Source organism: Bos mutus, chromosome 15 (assembly GCF_027580195.1).
Source record: "Bos mutus isolate GX-2022 chromosome 15, NWIPB_WYAK_1.1, whole genome shotgun sequence".
In the NCBI taxonomy this organism is placed as follows: domain Eukaryota; kingdom Metazoa; phylum Chordata; class Mammalia; order Artiodactyla; family Bovidae; genus Bos; species Bos mutus.
The window spans coordinates 24,101,184-24,117,828 of NC_091631.1; the positions used below are offsets into that span (position 1 = coordinate 24,101,184).

General features: G+C 42.1%; 1 protein-coding gene across 1 annotated transcript in view; it reads left to right on the forward strand.

Annotated features, from left to right (window-relative positions):
* Positions 1-16,645, forward strand: part of LGR4 (leucine rich repeat containing G protein-coupled receptor 4) — a 106,884-nt gene that overhangs the window by 49,973 nt on the left and 40,266 nt on the right. The window contains exon 2 of the mRNA XM_005890665.3: positions 7,347-7,418. Within this exon, the coding sequence (XP_005890727.2) occupies positions 7,347-7,418 (72 nt within the window). The remainder of the gene's footprint in view (positions 1-7,346; positions 7,419-16,645) is intronic.

Sequence of the window (16,645 nt, forward strand, 5' to 3'; positions counted from 1 at the left end):
ATTGAAAAATCAGATTTTTTATTGACTTTTGAGAGTTCTTTCCAGGTTATAAATACAGTCCTTTATCCCAGATGTGTTTTGCAAATGTTGTCTTCCAGTTTGTTTTGTCTTTTATTATATTCTTAACAGTGGCAATGGAGCTTTGAAAGTCTTTAAAAATGCTAAAAGGGGTTTTCATCCATAAAAGTAGATGATTATAAGACAAATTCAGCATTCTTCTCTACATCTTGCAAGGCTCTTGTAAGGCTCAAGAAATCCCGTTTTGGATTCTCTCTGCTGGGAAGCACTGAGCCCTTATGCTTGAAACACCAGGGAAGATGCCAGATAGTATGGAGCCAATTTATCCTGCTGCCTAAAATTAGAGTGGAAGCATTTTACACGGCATCAGAAGGGTGTCCATCATGCCATCTAGCAGTGAGAAAAGACGTAAGGTTAAAAAATATCTCAGAGCAAACTCTGACTAAAATGGCTCCCATTCTATTTTGGCCCCATTTCTGCAGTGTAATTAGAGAGCAGTATCTTTACACATATGTAGCTGTTCTTATTGTTTCCAAAATGCAAGAATGCATTTTAGAAAGGTTAAATTTAATTGCACGTTGCAACAATGTCTTCAGCAGTAATAGCCAGGTAAGAATAGAGCAGACTGATGAATTTTAATTGAAAGAAAGTAAGAGAACTGTGAACCTATCTTTTGGTATAAAAACTTCACCATCCTAGTGCAGGGCCTTGCACTTACATGTGTGCTTTGTACACATTTGTTAACTAGGTGACAGTGTATCTCTTTGTCTCTGGAAAAGAGACTTATCTCTTTTCTTTTTGGCACAGTGATTTCCGGGTGCAAAGGCGATCCCTCTCATGATGTATGGCTTGCCAAAAAATAGCATCGAGATATATATTAAATACACTTTCCTTAAAAGATATTTTCAGAGAATTTTTTTTTTTCCATTTTGCAAGTGAAGAATCCTAAGTGTCAAGAGATCCACATATTTAGAATGATAGCATTTCATATTGGTGAAAATATATACCATCCATAGAAAAAGAACCTGTAATATCTCCCATAAAATAGGACAGTGGTCATTCCTGGGTATTGATATTGTTGCTGGTTTTCTCTGTATGTCAGTGCTTTAAAAACAGCGAATATTGGTTGCTTTGTTATAAAAGTGGTGAGTGAAAGAGAGCACTTGCCCAAAGGTTCAGAATCCTGTCAGAAAAGAAATTAAACTTGGGACTGCGCTGCTGGTCCAGTGGCCGTGACTGAGCTCCCAATGCGTGGGACCTGGGTTCAACCCCCAGTCAGGGAACCAAATCCCACGTGCTGCAACTAAGACCTGGCACAGCTGAATCGATAAACAAATACTGAGAGGGGAAAAGGGGGAATTAAGCTCTTCATACGCCTTGTCTAGAACCTTGGTGGTGTGTGTGCGTCTACATCACTTCTCTGTGAAAGAGACCTTCCCTTCCAGTGTGTCCCACCAGGGACGTTTTTCAAATTTAGTTTGTTTTTCATTTTTGTTCACACAGTAGACATCTGTGGGCCTGAAAACTTCTGGTGGATGACAAGACCCTAGAAAAGTCATTGGAATAGTATTAGTTCTTTATCATTGTCAGCATGTGTCTGCTGAGTTTCAGGACATCACCACCATTTTCTGTGGAACGGTTTAGAGAATGGTGTGTTTTGTAGAAGCTGTTTGTAATTTATTAAACATAATTTATCGACTTCTCATTTGGCCGGGTAATATTTGCGTTATTACTAACACCGTGGCAGCAAAAGTGCAGTTTTATCTAACACAAATAGGAGGGTTTATTCAAAGTTAGATAACATTGGGTCAATCACAGTATATTTAAAATTAAATAACCCTATGGCAAAAGGCCCAGACCAGCAAGCATGCGGTGGCGAAGTCCGCGGTGGTACTCTCTGGGCCATCAGCAAACAGGTTGGGCTCGCTTCGGGAGCATTTTACAGGGATTTTAAAAGGTATCTTGTTGAAACTTGATGTTCCTCTCTACTCAGTAGATGCTTTAGCATTAGTGAATTTTATGAGTGGAAAAAGGATAGTTTAACCACTGAGGAGATTTAGGAGTTTCAATTAAACAATTGCACCGTTTCAGTGTCAATTTTGAAGTCGGTGACTGCTGGTATTGGAGGTTTCACCTTTATTTTCCTAGTGGGGTGATGTACTTTGGCATTTTTGATCTCTGTTGTAAAAACTGGGGACTATTACATTGGGTGTGATACGCGTATGCCCTGTTCCAGTTGGTATACCTTGAGAGGCCTAAATTATAAAGAAATCTGTTATGGAACCAGTATGTATAGAAAACATATATTCAGGCATTTCCCCCCATTAAGTAAAAGTTCTGGGTTCTATCGCCTGCTTCATCACTTATGGTGCAAAGTCCTCCTGGCGCAAAGCCATTTGAAAATGGCTCTTATCTTTCCTGTATTTCTAACAATTTTCCTATGAGGATGTAATTTCCTACCTCCTTCTCTCCCTTGTCTCCCTTCCTTCTCTGTCGTCAACCAGGCCTCAACATTTTACTTTTTTTAAAGCAAAGTTCTTTGGTCTCAAGGGCTCTTCTATCTCAACATCTTTGACTCCTGGAATTCTGGAGTTTAGAATCCAGTTTTGCAGTTAGGAACAACTCCAGGTTCTAGACCTTCTGCACCATTTAGTATTTCCCTTGTGTAAAAGTGGTTTCTTTTCTGGGGAAGCAGGCCACCAAAGGCAGTGAGGTGCTTGGCCTGCTGGCTCTCGGTCCAGTGGATTCACACAGCTTCTAGGAGCGGAGGACATAACACCTGTTACTTATTTAGCTTTTTATATGTGACTTGACATGGGGTCCCCTGGTGGCTCAGTGGTAAAGAATCCTCCTGCCAATGCAGGAGATGCAGGTTCGATCCCTGGGTCGTGAAGAAACCCTGGAGTAGGATGTGGCTACCCACTGCAGTTTTCTTGCCTGGGAAATCCCATAGACAGGAGCCTCGTGGGCTACAGTCCATGGGGCTGGACTTACTGACTGAACAACAGCAACGTGGCTTGACATTTTCTGGTCTTTACAGAATGCTACAGGATTTAGTTACTACTGCCTCCTTTATCTAAATGAAGAAGCCAGGGCTCAGAAAAGATGACCAGTTTGCCCAAGATCACACAGCTAATGCTGGTGAATCCATATGAAAGCCTTAATCTTCGAGGCCTGTGCCCTTCCGTTTATGCCAGGTTGGCTCCAAGTATCCTTTCTCTTGAAATCACTCTTTGGAGGCTTTTGAGTTGGTGGTCTCTGACCTCATAAGATTATTTGTTTTCTACCTTATACTTATTTTCTTCATAGGAACCCAGGATTGCAAATCTCCGGGTATAACTACAGATGTTCCTGGCAAGATTGTGTTGCTCATCATGAATGTCAAAGCACTGACCTAGGGGTGTTATCTTCTAGCTAAAAATTTTCTGTATCATTTTCTTTTACTTATGTACTTCAGTAATTTATAGGCCCATGAGCCCAATATATTTGTAATTATTGGCTTAGGGCTTCCATTTGTAAATTGTTACAGTTAAGTCATCACCCCCAGCATCCGAAGCCTGGAGCTCTCGTGCCGGTGCTGGTGATGTCGGGTCTGGAATCTACTCTTGGGGCTGTCTGTAGGTTGTTTATCACCATTAGCCCTCATTATTTTAAATGAGTACCCACCCACCTTATACTCTGTAACCACATGTTTCCAGAGCTTCTCTGGAGATTATATCTTGCAGGTCCCCCCTCCCTTTCTTTTCTTTTTCTCCTCCTTACTTGCAAATGCTTTGTAAGTGAGGCCCAGAAAATATGAAGGAAAACACCTAAAAAAATAGTATGTGAAATTCAGATCAGTTTGGAAACAAGTGTTGCTTCTGACTCTGAAGCTTTGGGAGAAAAAAAAACCCTCACCAAGTGTGTTTAACACATATTAGTTTGTAAATATGGAGTCCCACTAATTGCATTTATAGCTCACAGCAAAACTACCTGTTATGTCTTGTTACTCTGAGGGGGGAAAAATGAGAGAGTTATATAGGTGTATGCATTTTACAAAATTGGAATTCAGGGAAGAGTGTGGTGTAAATTCTTCTATAATTATGTCTTTTTCTGCTGAGGCAGTTAGTCAGTTTTTCTGTTGCTGTGATGCTCACCTGAATTCAGGTGTCCCAAACTTAGAGGAAGGGCTTCCCAGGTGGCTTAGTGGTAAGAGAATCCACTTGCCAATGCAGGAGATATGGGTTTGATCCCTTGTTTGGGAAGATCCTCTGGAGGAGGAAATGGCAACCTGCTGCAGTATTCTTGCCTAGGAAGTCCCACGGACAGAGGAGCCTGGTGGACTGCAATCCATGTGTCACAAAGAGCCAGACATGACTGAGCACACGCACATGCAAATTTAGAGGAAATGGTATGGAGTACCTCCTTTCATAAAGAAATTATGGTTGTCCTCCTTTTCCCTGTTAATTGGAATGACTAAAGAACACCAAAATTGTGTGATATTTTGCAGAATCGCTGCTTACTTATTAGCTTGCTTTTCCATGTGATTAAAAGTTTTGTTGTGTTCTTACCAATTATTTTATTGGTTAAAGGTAAATGTGTTTTGGTTAAAGGTAAATGTGACAGAGGATGAGATGGTTGGATGGCATCACCGACTCAATGGACATGAGTTTGAGTAAACTCCGAGAGTTGGTGATGGACAGGGAGGCCTGGTGTGCTGCGGTCCGTGGGGTCGCAGAGCCGGACACAACTGAGTGACTGAACTGAAATGTGTTTCCAGTGGAAGTGGTTCAGTTGTTTTATAATGACAAACCAGGAGTCTTTAAATGTTGCTTTATGGCCAGTTTTCAGAAAGCTGCCTTTTCCATCAGGTGAAAGTGAAAGTGAAGTCCTATCTGACTCTTTGCCACCCTGTGGGCTGTAGCCTACCAGGCTCCTCCATCCATGGGATTTCCAGGCAAGAGTACTGGAGTGGGTTGCCATTTCCTTCTCCAGGTGATCTTCCCGACCCAGGGATTGAACTCAGGTCTCCTGCATTGCAGGCAGACGCTTTACCCTCTGAGCCACCAGGGTCCGTGAACCTCATGTATTTTCATCAGGGAGGGTGAGCACCTCCATGAAAACTACCAAAAAAAGTGAATCATGGAAGTATATGTCAGGCCAGGAAGCACCTCAGTACATCAGTGCAGCTCCCCACCCCCACCATTTTACAGATAAGCAAACCATGGCCCAGGATTAAATAATATTCCTTCTGACCCCTGTTGGGGTGCTGTTTCTCTAGTATGTTGTTCCAGTGTTTATGAGAAATAAAAGGTTCCCCCCTCCCCTTCCCCAGGGATAATAATAGTTAACTAAATTAGTATCAGGGCCTGTATTTAAAAATAATAATTCCTAGAAAAGTGTATTAATTTTATTTTCTTATAAATTATCTTTAGTAGAATTTGAGTTGTTTTTAATGATAGACAACTTTGGAATGCATGTGAACCCCTTTGGTCAGAGGATTCATCTCCAGAGAATTTTCAGAATTTTGTTTCTTCAATAGCTAAAGCTATTTATAGTTTTATTATTATTATTATTATTTTCAAGCAGAAGCGCTCTTCCTGAGATCCTCTGATTATCTTGCCAAGGTCTTGGGGGCAGTGTCCCCCCCTCTTTTTAACCTTGGTTGGACTCAGGATTTGCTTTATGTCCTGACTACCACTGGAGCGAAGTAGCAGGATCCAAATGATGTTTTAAAAGACTCGAAGTTTGGAGTTAAGATCTTGGGCTCTGGAGCTCACATGTCCTGTTATACCACTTGCTGGTGGCCTCAGGGAGGTTATTTTGCCCCAGGAAGCCTCAGTTTCCCCCTTCATAGAATGAGATCAACGTGCAGTCTTATCCCCTGATCGGTATTTGCGACATGTCAGCTGCTCCTGCTGTTTTTGCTACTGCATTGTTATTATTATTCCCAAGCCAAAATGTTTCCCAAACATGCCTTGAGAAAGGCTAGTAAGAAGGAAAGCAAATTCCACTTTTAACTGTTGATGAGAGGGAAGGTGGGGAGAAGGGACTGACCTATGTTGATACTCAGTGTCCTTTAAAGGAAAATTTTACCTGATCAGAGTAAGGAAAAGAAAGTGGTATTATTGTCAGCTGGTTTCTGTGTGCTTGATTTCTCTTCCACTTTCTTAGACCCATTTGTCTGATCCAGTCATGGGAAAGTCACGTGTGAATTTTTATCGTGCTTTATAGAAAGGAGAGACCTGTGGGCTGAACCACAGAGTTTAACAGCAGATAAACAGGCGGGGGCAGGCTTCCTTGGTGGCTTAGTGGTGAAGAATCCACCTGCCAATGCAGGAGATGCAATATCGACCCCTGGGTCAGGAAGATCCCCTGGAGGAGGAAATGGCAACCCACTCCAGTATTTTTGCCTGGAGAATCCCATGGACAGAGGAGCCTGGCAAGCTATAGTCCACGGGGTTGCAAAAGAGTCAGACATGACTTAGCGACAAAGCAGCAGCAACAACAGCAAAAGAGGCAGGGGGACCTGGGTGAGGCGGGCAACCCAGAACCTGCAGGGACTGTCCCTGGTGAGGCTGCCTTCACCTGCGTATCACACTGTCCAGATTAAGCAGAGTGTGGAAGGAGAAAGCCAGGCCAAAAGACAGCTGTCAGAGAAGAAGAAAATGGTTAATAAAGTGTTTTGTTCAGCTGCTTGAACTAGTTAATTGTTGAGTTCTGTTGTCGAGTGGGTACCCTCCTTGCTGCTGTCTCTTTAAGGAAAAACTGGAAGTGGACCACATACCTGTCATGTACGCACTTGTTTGCAGCCTGCATCTATTCATAGGCTAAAAATGAAATCTACTTACAACTATTACCTGGAGGACTTTTATAGGTTTTACAGAAAATATGACTGGGGTACAGTTAGGACCTGTTTTATTATCCCTGACAGTGGCTTAAGAAGCCACCGTAGCTGTAGATCTCTTTTATCAAGTTCTGGGTATTCGTTTGCTTACTTTTGTCAGGTACACAGTACTTTGAATACCAGAGCCCTGAAAGGCCACACCAGCTCACTCACTGTGGGTAGTTGGAGACATTTTTTCCCCTAAGAATACTTAAAGGGCAAAAACCCAGGATCTGGATATAGCATAAATGATGGGGTATAATTTTTAATAAAACATTGAACTTTTCTGTTTTCTTAACATTGCATTCTGAAGCTAAATTATGACTATTCCTATGTCTGTCTTCTATGCTTATTTTTCTTGCTTCTTTTCAAAATTTTATCACCTAATTATTTTTCCGTCGAATTAAGTGCTTTAAGTATAATATAACATAATTAACAATCTTCTTAACTTTATGTTTTCCAGGGATATCAGCATGAATAACATTACTCAGTTACCAGAAGATGCATTTAAGAACTTCCCTTTTCTAGAGGAGTTGTAAGTATTCTTTTGAGAACTGTTTTTTTGTTTATTTGAGTATTTCTCCTTTTCTCTTTGGAAGTTCTCACAACAGAGATTGTCTGCTGTTTCTCAGGGGACACTCAGAGAACTGGGTTCAGTGGCCTCAGAATAGTGGAAACCATGTGTTTTGGGGGAAGCAGACTTGAGTTTTTAAGAAATGTGATCGCTGAAGTTATTTTTGAAAGTCAGGATGAAAAATGCTACTTCCATGGGACTTTTTTGCTGCAATTGTTATGACTACGAATGAGGCAGTGACACAGGTTAATTACAGTGCTTTCCCAAGATAACGAGCCTGCTATGTAATTACCATGATTGCCACAGGAGTTGCTGTGTGGGCAATAGAACCGTAAAGAATAATCCACAGCATTTCAGGGTCATGATGCAGCAGATGACCTCAATGTGAGCCAGCAGAAAACTTTCCTTGGACATGGGCAGGTGGTCTTTGGGAGAGGGGCGAAGACATGGAACATCCTTCGGGTCTCTGAGAACACCTTTAACGTTAAGCCTGTTTCTGAACTTGGCGGTGTCATCTCGCATTTCCAATTTAACAGCTTACATGAGGGAGAAGTTCTTTCCACCTGTAACCTCCATTTTGTTTTTCTCTCCACACCATTTAAAGTTCATCATCAAAATAAGCACTTTTAGATTTTATAGGAATTGGCAATGATCAATAGCTTTTAAGAATTCAGACGAAAAATAAAGTCATAGTTGACTTGAGTTAAATGGAGGGCTTTAAAAACAGCTAAGCTAATGGATTATGTAATATGTAGAGGCAAGAAGGTGACAGTTTGATGGTAAGAACATCAAAGAGCTATAGCCCTGAAGGAATCTAAATTCATATTACGGATTGTGCCCTACAGCCAGCTGTTGAGTTTTAGATCCAAGTCAGTGACTGTCTCTCTTATCTTAGGTCGGCCCCTCCCTGCACATGGGGACTCGGAATCGAAAATAAGACAGGCAGGTTGTGCTCCCAGTTTCTGACACTGTTGAAACAGCAGTTAAGGATTTAGTGAAGTTAAGAAGTTTTTCTTCCCACACTACTTAATTGAACGTGATGTTCCCACAGCAGAAGTTGGGCAGAGGTTCTTTGCCACTTCCAAGCTTGTGAACTGGGTCAAGTTATTTAACCTCCCTCGATTCAGTTTCTTTGTCTATAAGGTGCAGATAAGACAGAATGAATTAAAATAGATGTTAAATACTTAGGACAGTGCGTGAAGCAGGGTGAGTGTAATGTAAATGCTGGCTGGTATTTATTTCATCATTTTAAAAGTGCTTAAGGTGGGGGTGGGGTACGGGGAGCAGCAGCTTGTATACCAATTGTTGTCATGGGTTACAAGGTTTCAATGTATGTTTTACTTTATTTTTGCCTGTTTTGTTTTTTTTTTTTTCCCCTTGAATGAAATTAATTCCTTTGTAAGAAATAGCTCTTCGTTTTTAATTAGACATTTACATTGAATGAAAAAGCAGTGAGCTGTGTGTTTGAAGCCCCCAAATTCCCACCCTCCCAATCAAGCTCAAAGATGCCTCAGCTATTTCTTTTCATTTCACATATAGTTTCAGCCTTTAGGATTAGTCTCCCTTTACAGAAGGAATCACGCAGTGAAAGGCCATTCATGAGCATGGGTTCAGCTGTTGGATCGCCCCCAGAGATACGAGACGCACTGGGCGAGAAGTGGAGACGCCTCCTTGCTCTGGTGAACCACGTGTGCACACCACGTTGTCAGTGCCTTTGACTGGCAGCCAGCCCCCTTGGAGGGATTGGTGGTGAGCGCCTGGATATGGAGTCCACCCTGGCTAATCTCTGCTTTGTGAAGTTCGCATCTTGGATTTCATAAAACTCTCAAATGACCAAGCATATATCAAGCTCACAAATTCTGTCAACTGAGAGTTTTAATTGGAACCAAATTGGATTTGATGGCTAGTCTTTTGTAGTGAGGTTTTGTTCGCTTCACATTCTGCTTATGGCAGCAAGAAAGCCCATCCTATGAAGTCTGTATGGCTCCTGCAAATACTGTATAGGATTTCAGAAATGAATTTGGTCAGGAGTGCTGATGGTTAATTTTAAAGAGTCCTTCAGAATAGTCTTTCACATGCTGGGTATACTTACAGGCATTTGAGGGAATTTCTTTTCCATGTTAATGGAATCAGGGTAAAAAGCCTGTGTTTTTTCTTTACAAAACACCGTAGCAGAGTTTGACATTCCAAAATGATGCTGCCAGGAGTATTGTAATATTCCAGAAACAGCATCACCCTTTGTCCAAAAGTCATCTGGAAGTCATTTAAGAGTGATTGTGAAGCTGAAGTGCCCGGAACAGAAATGAGTGATTTACTGAGGGCTTTTTTTTTTTTTTTTTTCCACAATAGTTAATGAGGTGTGCTTTACATGATGTGACTGGTTTGGCTGAATTTTATATGATAATTCAGAATGCTGGGAGTATTGGGTGGAATCAGTTCCCAACTTAAGAAGTGTTTATAGATGTTTACGCATTCACTTGTTCTTTCGACAAACACTGAATCCGGCTCTGTGCTGGGTCCTCTGATGGGTGTCAGGGACACCAAGACAAGTTAAGTGTGGTCTTTGTCCTTGGAGTTGACAGTCTGTCCAGCACCATTTCCACTAGCCACAGATGGTTATTTAAATCTAGACTTACAATAATTAAAACTAAAATAAATGCTCAGTTTTTAGTGGAGCTAGCCATCTTTCAAGTGCTCAGTAACCACCTGTGGCTCGTGACTCTTGTGATGGACAGTGCCCATGTAGACAGTTTCCATCGCTGCAGAAAGTTCATTTGGACAGCAAGGGTCCAGGGGAAGAGTGGAGCTAACACTTGGTGTGGCATGGTGAAGATTGTCCTAGTGTGCACAGGGTCAGTGGAAGCCTGAAGTAACCTGTTTATTGAGACTGGAGGATTTGGGAAAGGCTTTCCAGAATAGCTTCAGCTGAGTCTTGAAGGACACATGAGAATTAGCTGGGTGAGGATGGGTAGTCAGGGTACTCCAGGAAGAACCTTATAGCATGTGCAAAGGCACGGAGGTAGACATTTCAGAAGTGTTAGGACACAAGATGATAGTTATTGCCACTGAAATAGAGAAATGTGAAATATTGAAAGGTAGAGAAATGTGAGGAGATGAGGCCAGATCACCAAGGGACTTTTTAAGCTAAGGAGTTTAGACTTTATCCTGAAGGAGCTGAATTGGGTATGAGGGTAAGTGATAGGGAGGAGACTAAGATTTTTTTTCCCTGAATGACTAGATGCCATTCACTGATTTTTTTTTTCCCCCTCTCTTTCTCTGGGAATCCAAAAACATAGGATCTAACCCTAAATTCATTACATAAAATGTGTAGTCTTGAAACAGTCTATTGATTTTCACATCTCAATTTCCTACTCTTTAAAATGGGACTCTTCACAGTAGTATTGTAAAGGGAAGAGGGAATTATTTATGTAAAAATGCTTTGTGACCATGAAGTGCTACATTGACATGAGTAATGTAGATTTCATTAATCCGATTAAACATTGCTGTCTTTCTTGAAGTATTTAGGGGAGAGGTTGTTTGGCTTGGAGATAGGAGTTGGAATGGGCCCTTATAGATTTTTGTTAGTGATGTGAAAGGAAAGGCAGAATTTTTGGAAAATATTCATTTAGCATCCACAAAGTTGGTGTCTGATGTGATGCTGTGTGTGCTCAGTCACTCCATCACATCTGACTCTTTGTGACCCCATGGACTGTAGCCCACCAGGCTCCTCTGTCCATGTAATTTTTCAGGCAAGTATACTGAAGGCGGCTGCCATTTCCTACTCCAGGGGATCTTCCCAACCCAGGGATAGAACCTGGGTCTCTCGGGTCTCCTGCATTAGCAGATGGATTCTTTACTTCTGAGCCACCAGGGAAGCCTCCATACTACACGTTGCTGCCATAGTATTTTGGCTGTCCTTGAGACCTGTCAGGGCATTGGTAGCCATTTAGGGAATGGCTGAAATGTGGAGTTGTGAAATTGATTTAATTAGAAACAGGAGAAGGAGTATCCAACTGCTTTCCATAGGCTCCCACTGAGAAATCCGTGAATGTTACTGTGAGCTTAGATGTTGCAACAGCAGTGGAGACTGTTGCCAGCTTTGGCACTTGTACAGTTATTGTTTAATACATACTATAAGACTAGGCTAGTTCTATCTGTTTCAAAATGGACTTTGGAACTCTTTACAATGCTAAAGTGAAAATTAGTTCTCTGACTACTTGTTTTTTTGGGCAGGTGCGTCTGTAGGACAGTTAATTCCTAGTAGAGATATTACTTTACAGAAGAGAACTACTAAGTAATTTCAACAGGAGAATAAAGAGTGGGTTAAAATTAAAAGTTATAAATACTTTAGCCAGTAGTTGAACACACACACACACACACACACACACACAGGTACATGCAGACAATATAAAATGTGTGTACTTTTTTTTCAGAACCATTTGAAAGTAAGTTGCAATCGTTGAATTCTCCTTTACTTTTAAATAGTGCATTGTTTATTCCAAAAACACAAGGATATTTGTTTAAATAATTGCACTGCAGTTATCAAACAGAAATCTAGATTCCTATGTATTATTTGGTCTGTAATTCTTATTCAGATTTGATAGCTAATCCAGTAATATTCTTTAGCAAAAAAAAAAAGTAGAATTGTGGTTCAGGATACATTTAGAACCACAAGTTGCACCTGGTTGCTATGTCTTGCTAATCCATTTCGATTTTCTAAAACTAAGTTTTATGGTCTCTATTTGAGTTGCTGCTGCTGCTAAATCGCTTCAGTTGTGTCCGACTCTGTGCGACCGCATAGACGGCAGCCCACCAGGCTCCCCCGTCCCTGGGATTCTCCAGGCAAGAACACTGGAGTGGGTTGCCATTTCCTTCTCCAATGCATGAAAGTAAAAAGTGAAAGTAAGTTGCTCAGTCGTGTCTGACTCTTAGCGACCCCATGGACTGCAGCCTACCAGGCTCTTCAGTCCATGGGACCTTCCAGGCAAGAGTACTGGAGTGGGGTGCCATTGCCTTCTCCGCTATTTGAGTTACTACACATAATTAAAATCAATCAAGCCTGGCAAAAGGAAGTTATTTTAGGGTTCAGTAGCAATAATAATGGCAGCCAAAATTTATTGAGAGTTTCTTATGTACTAAAAAACTTAGAGCATATAATCTAGTTTACTGCTCACAAGATTCTTATATATCATCATGCTAAGTTATAGATGTGGACAAGGAGGCTTTAGAGAGGTGAAAAACTCACTAGGTCATATAGTCAATAGCAGAGCCAGGATCTGAATTCATGTCGATCTGATTCAAGTATTTCGTCTTAATTTCTAAGCTGTGATACTGTCTCAAGAGGCATAGGATTGGAAGCAAGCCTAAGAGGACACCTATTTACTCTCATCTACAATGCTAAGTATGTCCCAAGCTAACTGTCAAAGATGGTTGGCTGCCTAACATATCCCTTAAGCTAAGCTAACTCACTTCAGTCGTGTCTGACTCTGTGTGACTCCATAGACGGCAGCCCACCAGGCTCCCTCGTCCCTGGGATTCTCCAGGCAAGAACACTGGAGTGGGTTGCCGTTTCCTTCTCCAAGCATGAAAGTGAAAAGTGAACGTGAAGTTGCCCAGTCGTGTCCGACTCTTAGCGATCCCATGGACTGCAGCCTACCAGGCTCCTCCATCCATGGGATTTTCCAGGCAAGAGTACTGGAGTGGGGTGATCCCTTAGTAAGGTCATTGAACAGAAAACTTATTAACAAAGAGATCTTCCTAGAATGAGGTTTTCTGGCCTAGCCATACCATTTTATAGGTGCGACTATCAAGGCTCAACAGTAGATGAGTGGCAAGTTCCAAGCACTACAGTTAGCATGCATCCGAGCCAGAATGAGACCTACCTAGTTCAATGCCATGTCCACTATGTCCCATCACCTTTGGTATTTGAGATGCAGAAGTAGTTTCAAATAGTCTTACTGGGTTGTCTAGAGCTCTAGAAAGTAGCAGACTCGGTTCTCTTCCAGTATTTACAAGGAATTTCCTTTGCTTCCAAACTAACATTTGACTCACTTAACGTTTACTCCCTTGATGAAGGCTTCTCAGATAAGCTTTTTCAACTGTAATAATTTCCCCCTGTGATTTCTGATAAATTTGACTGTGATATTTGACAGTTCAAAATGTTTTCTTGGAATTCTCTTGTTCCACTTTATAGTGTCTTGGTAGGATGAGTTGGTAGTGAAGATCCCTACATTTGCTGTTGGAAACTGTGTAGTCATCTCACAGAGGCGTATGGGTGCTCTCCGACTCACACCATTTCCTGTGTATGATGTGGGGACCTCTCAGATTCGGTTATAAGGGTGAGAAGAGAAATGGGAGGGATCCTGTACTTACTGGACCTTCTGTGTACCAGACAGGTCGTCCTAGAGCAAGATTGTTTTGTTTGAATTCATAAAACTCTGTGGGCTATATATATTCCCATTTTGGTGACGAGGAAGCTGAATTTTTCTTGAGGTTGTCCCAAGGTCACATAGCCTGTTAGTAATGGGTCTGATTTCAGTCCCACATCTGACAGTGTAGATGTGAAAAGAACAAGGAAGGACTTCATTAGACAGTTCATTGATTCATCAGACTGGTGTTAGGTAGAGCGCTGTGTGCATTGCTGAAGTCAGCTGAGGTTCTTGCCTTCCAGAGAGATGAATGGTGTAGTAGAGTGATGGGAGTTCAAAGGAGAAAGGAAGGGAAATAACTTCTAGCAAAAAAGATTAAGGAAGGCCTCATCAAAGAGTTGGCATTGGTAGAGAGAGCCTCAAGGGATGGCAGAGTTATTCATGAGGAGATGTGGAAAAAGGAGGATGAGCAAAGATATGGAAATAGACTGGGACAGGAAGAAGGAGTGCAGGGTTTGGTTTGATTTTAGAAAGGATTTCTGTTGGTTTGATTTTAGAAAGGATTTCCGAAAGGAAATTCTGGGAAGGAAACCTTGAAAGGAGTCGAAGGCCAGGCTGAGGACATTTCTTGGCAGACTCGTGGAGGAGGGTCAGGTGTTGTGTGGCTATGGAATTTTGAGCTAGGAAATGACTTGGTCAGACGTGACCTTCTGTCATATAAACGTAATCTTGTAGCACAGAGGAGGATGCTTGGGACTGAGTGCGTGCAGGGAAGCAGATGAAGATGATAATGGCAGTAGTCCAGGTGAGAACTATGAGACTCTGAACTCAGGTAGATGAAAGTTAGTAACAGGGAAGAGGAAACTTGGCCTAAGGTGTTATGCAAATAGACTCAAGAGGACGTCTCAGCTGGGACGGCAGGGGTTGTTGTCAATAACACTTCACTTTTATTTTATTTATTTTTGTAGTTGCAGTATGCGGGATCTTTAGTTGCAGCAGTCGAACTCTTGGTTGAGGCTTGTGGGATCTAGTTCCCTGACTAGGGATTGAACCCGGCCCCCTGCATTGGGGAGCAAGGAGTCTTAACCACTGGACCACCAGGGAAGTCCAGTCCAGCACTTCACTTGTAGATTACCAGGAATTTGGTGGTATTTTGACAAAACTAAAGGCCATGCAGTAAGACAAATTGGTCCAGAAGAGAAGATAGTATGTGCAGTTCTGAATATACAGCTTGATTTTAGGTGAGAGAGGCATAGGGACATCTGGAAATACAGATGTGGAGTCAAGACTTGAGATGGATGGGTGGGGAGTCTAGAATGGAGTTTCATGGGTATAGATTTTAGAGTCTTTTATTTTGAGGGGATTACTGGAAACATTAGGTAGAAAGAGCTTGCCAAAGGAGAGAGGGCAGAAGGAAAGGGAAGAGGGCCAAAGACAACTCATTGGGAAACACTTGAATCAGGGTGTGGGAAGAAGACCAAGTGCCAGGGGGGCAGGATAACTAGGGCAGAACCGTGCTCTGGGAGCTGTGGGAGGGGAGGTTTTTCACAAGGAATGAAGGATCAACATTGACATGCTGGAGAAAGGTGCCTACAGCCAGATCATAACAAAAGGCCTTGCATTTAATTTTTTTTTTTTAGGAGTCCTCTCTACTGAGAGTTGTGAGAGTGCCTTTGGGGTAAAGAAGTTCACCTTAAAGCAGACGTTTGGGGACTGCTAGTAGGTAGTTTGTGGTTTGGAGAGAGAAAATGATGTTTGAAATATGTCTATTACCTGACGGGAGTCCACAGGGTGTAAGAGACAGAACCCCAGCTGAGGTATCATAGAGGATTTATTGTTTCAGGTAGATCTAGGAAGTCTAGAGATGGAGTTGGCTTCAGATGGTCCTGGATCTCGGGGTTTCACAGTTGTGAGAGTTTTCTCATGCTTTCCATTTCTCAGCTTCAGTTGTCTCTATGTTAGTGTTTTTGATTTTGTTCTTTCCTGTGGTATTTAGCCTGTCTCCATATAATGGGTAAAATAACCTTCAACAGCCCCACGTAAGTCTTTGCATCTTGAGATCTGAGATGAGCATGTAAAATCTTCCTTTTTGCTTTTAGCAGCAAAATCCCCAGAGGACTTTAGTTGGCCAGACCTGTCCCATGTGCTGTCCTTGAACCACTCTCCTCTTTGGGTTGGTGTGGTCCATCCTGGGCCCTCCGCTTATCCCCACTAGGACCACCTGGAGTGAGGAAGAAGCCTCCCAAAGAACTGATAGTGGAACCAACAGGCTCTGAACCTTTGTCTTTCAGTGCTTAGCAGCTTAGAAGTAGAGGCGATAGAACATGTGATATACTCAGAATTGGGGTTTAAATTAGTATTTCATAAGCAGCTAGGGGAAATCAAGCCGGAGAATCAACAATTCATTGTTACAGTGTTTGACATGGAATTCAGAAAGTGTAGAGAGGCTAATGAAACCACAATTTGCTGGCGCATTTACCTATTTTGCTGCTGCTACTAAGTCGCTTCAGTCGTGTCCGACTCTGTGTGACCCCATAGACAGCAGCCCACCAGGCTCCCCTGTCCCTGGGATTCTCCAGGCAAGAATACTGGAGTGGGTTGCCATTTCCTTCTCCAATGCATGAAGGTGAAAAGTGAAAGTGAAGTAGCTCAGTCCTGTCCGACTCTGAGCGACCCCATGGACTGCAGCCTACTGGGCTCCTCCGTCCAAGGGATTTTCCAGGCAAGAGTACTGGAGTGGGGTGCCATCACCTTCTCCGTTAACTATTTTAATCAAAGCTAATTATTTGTTCTTTGACTAAAAGTAATACTGTCTACAAG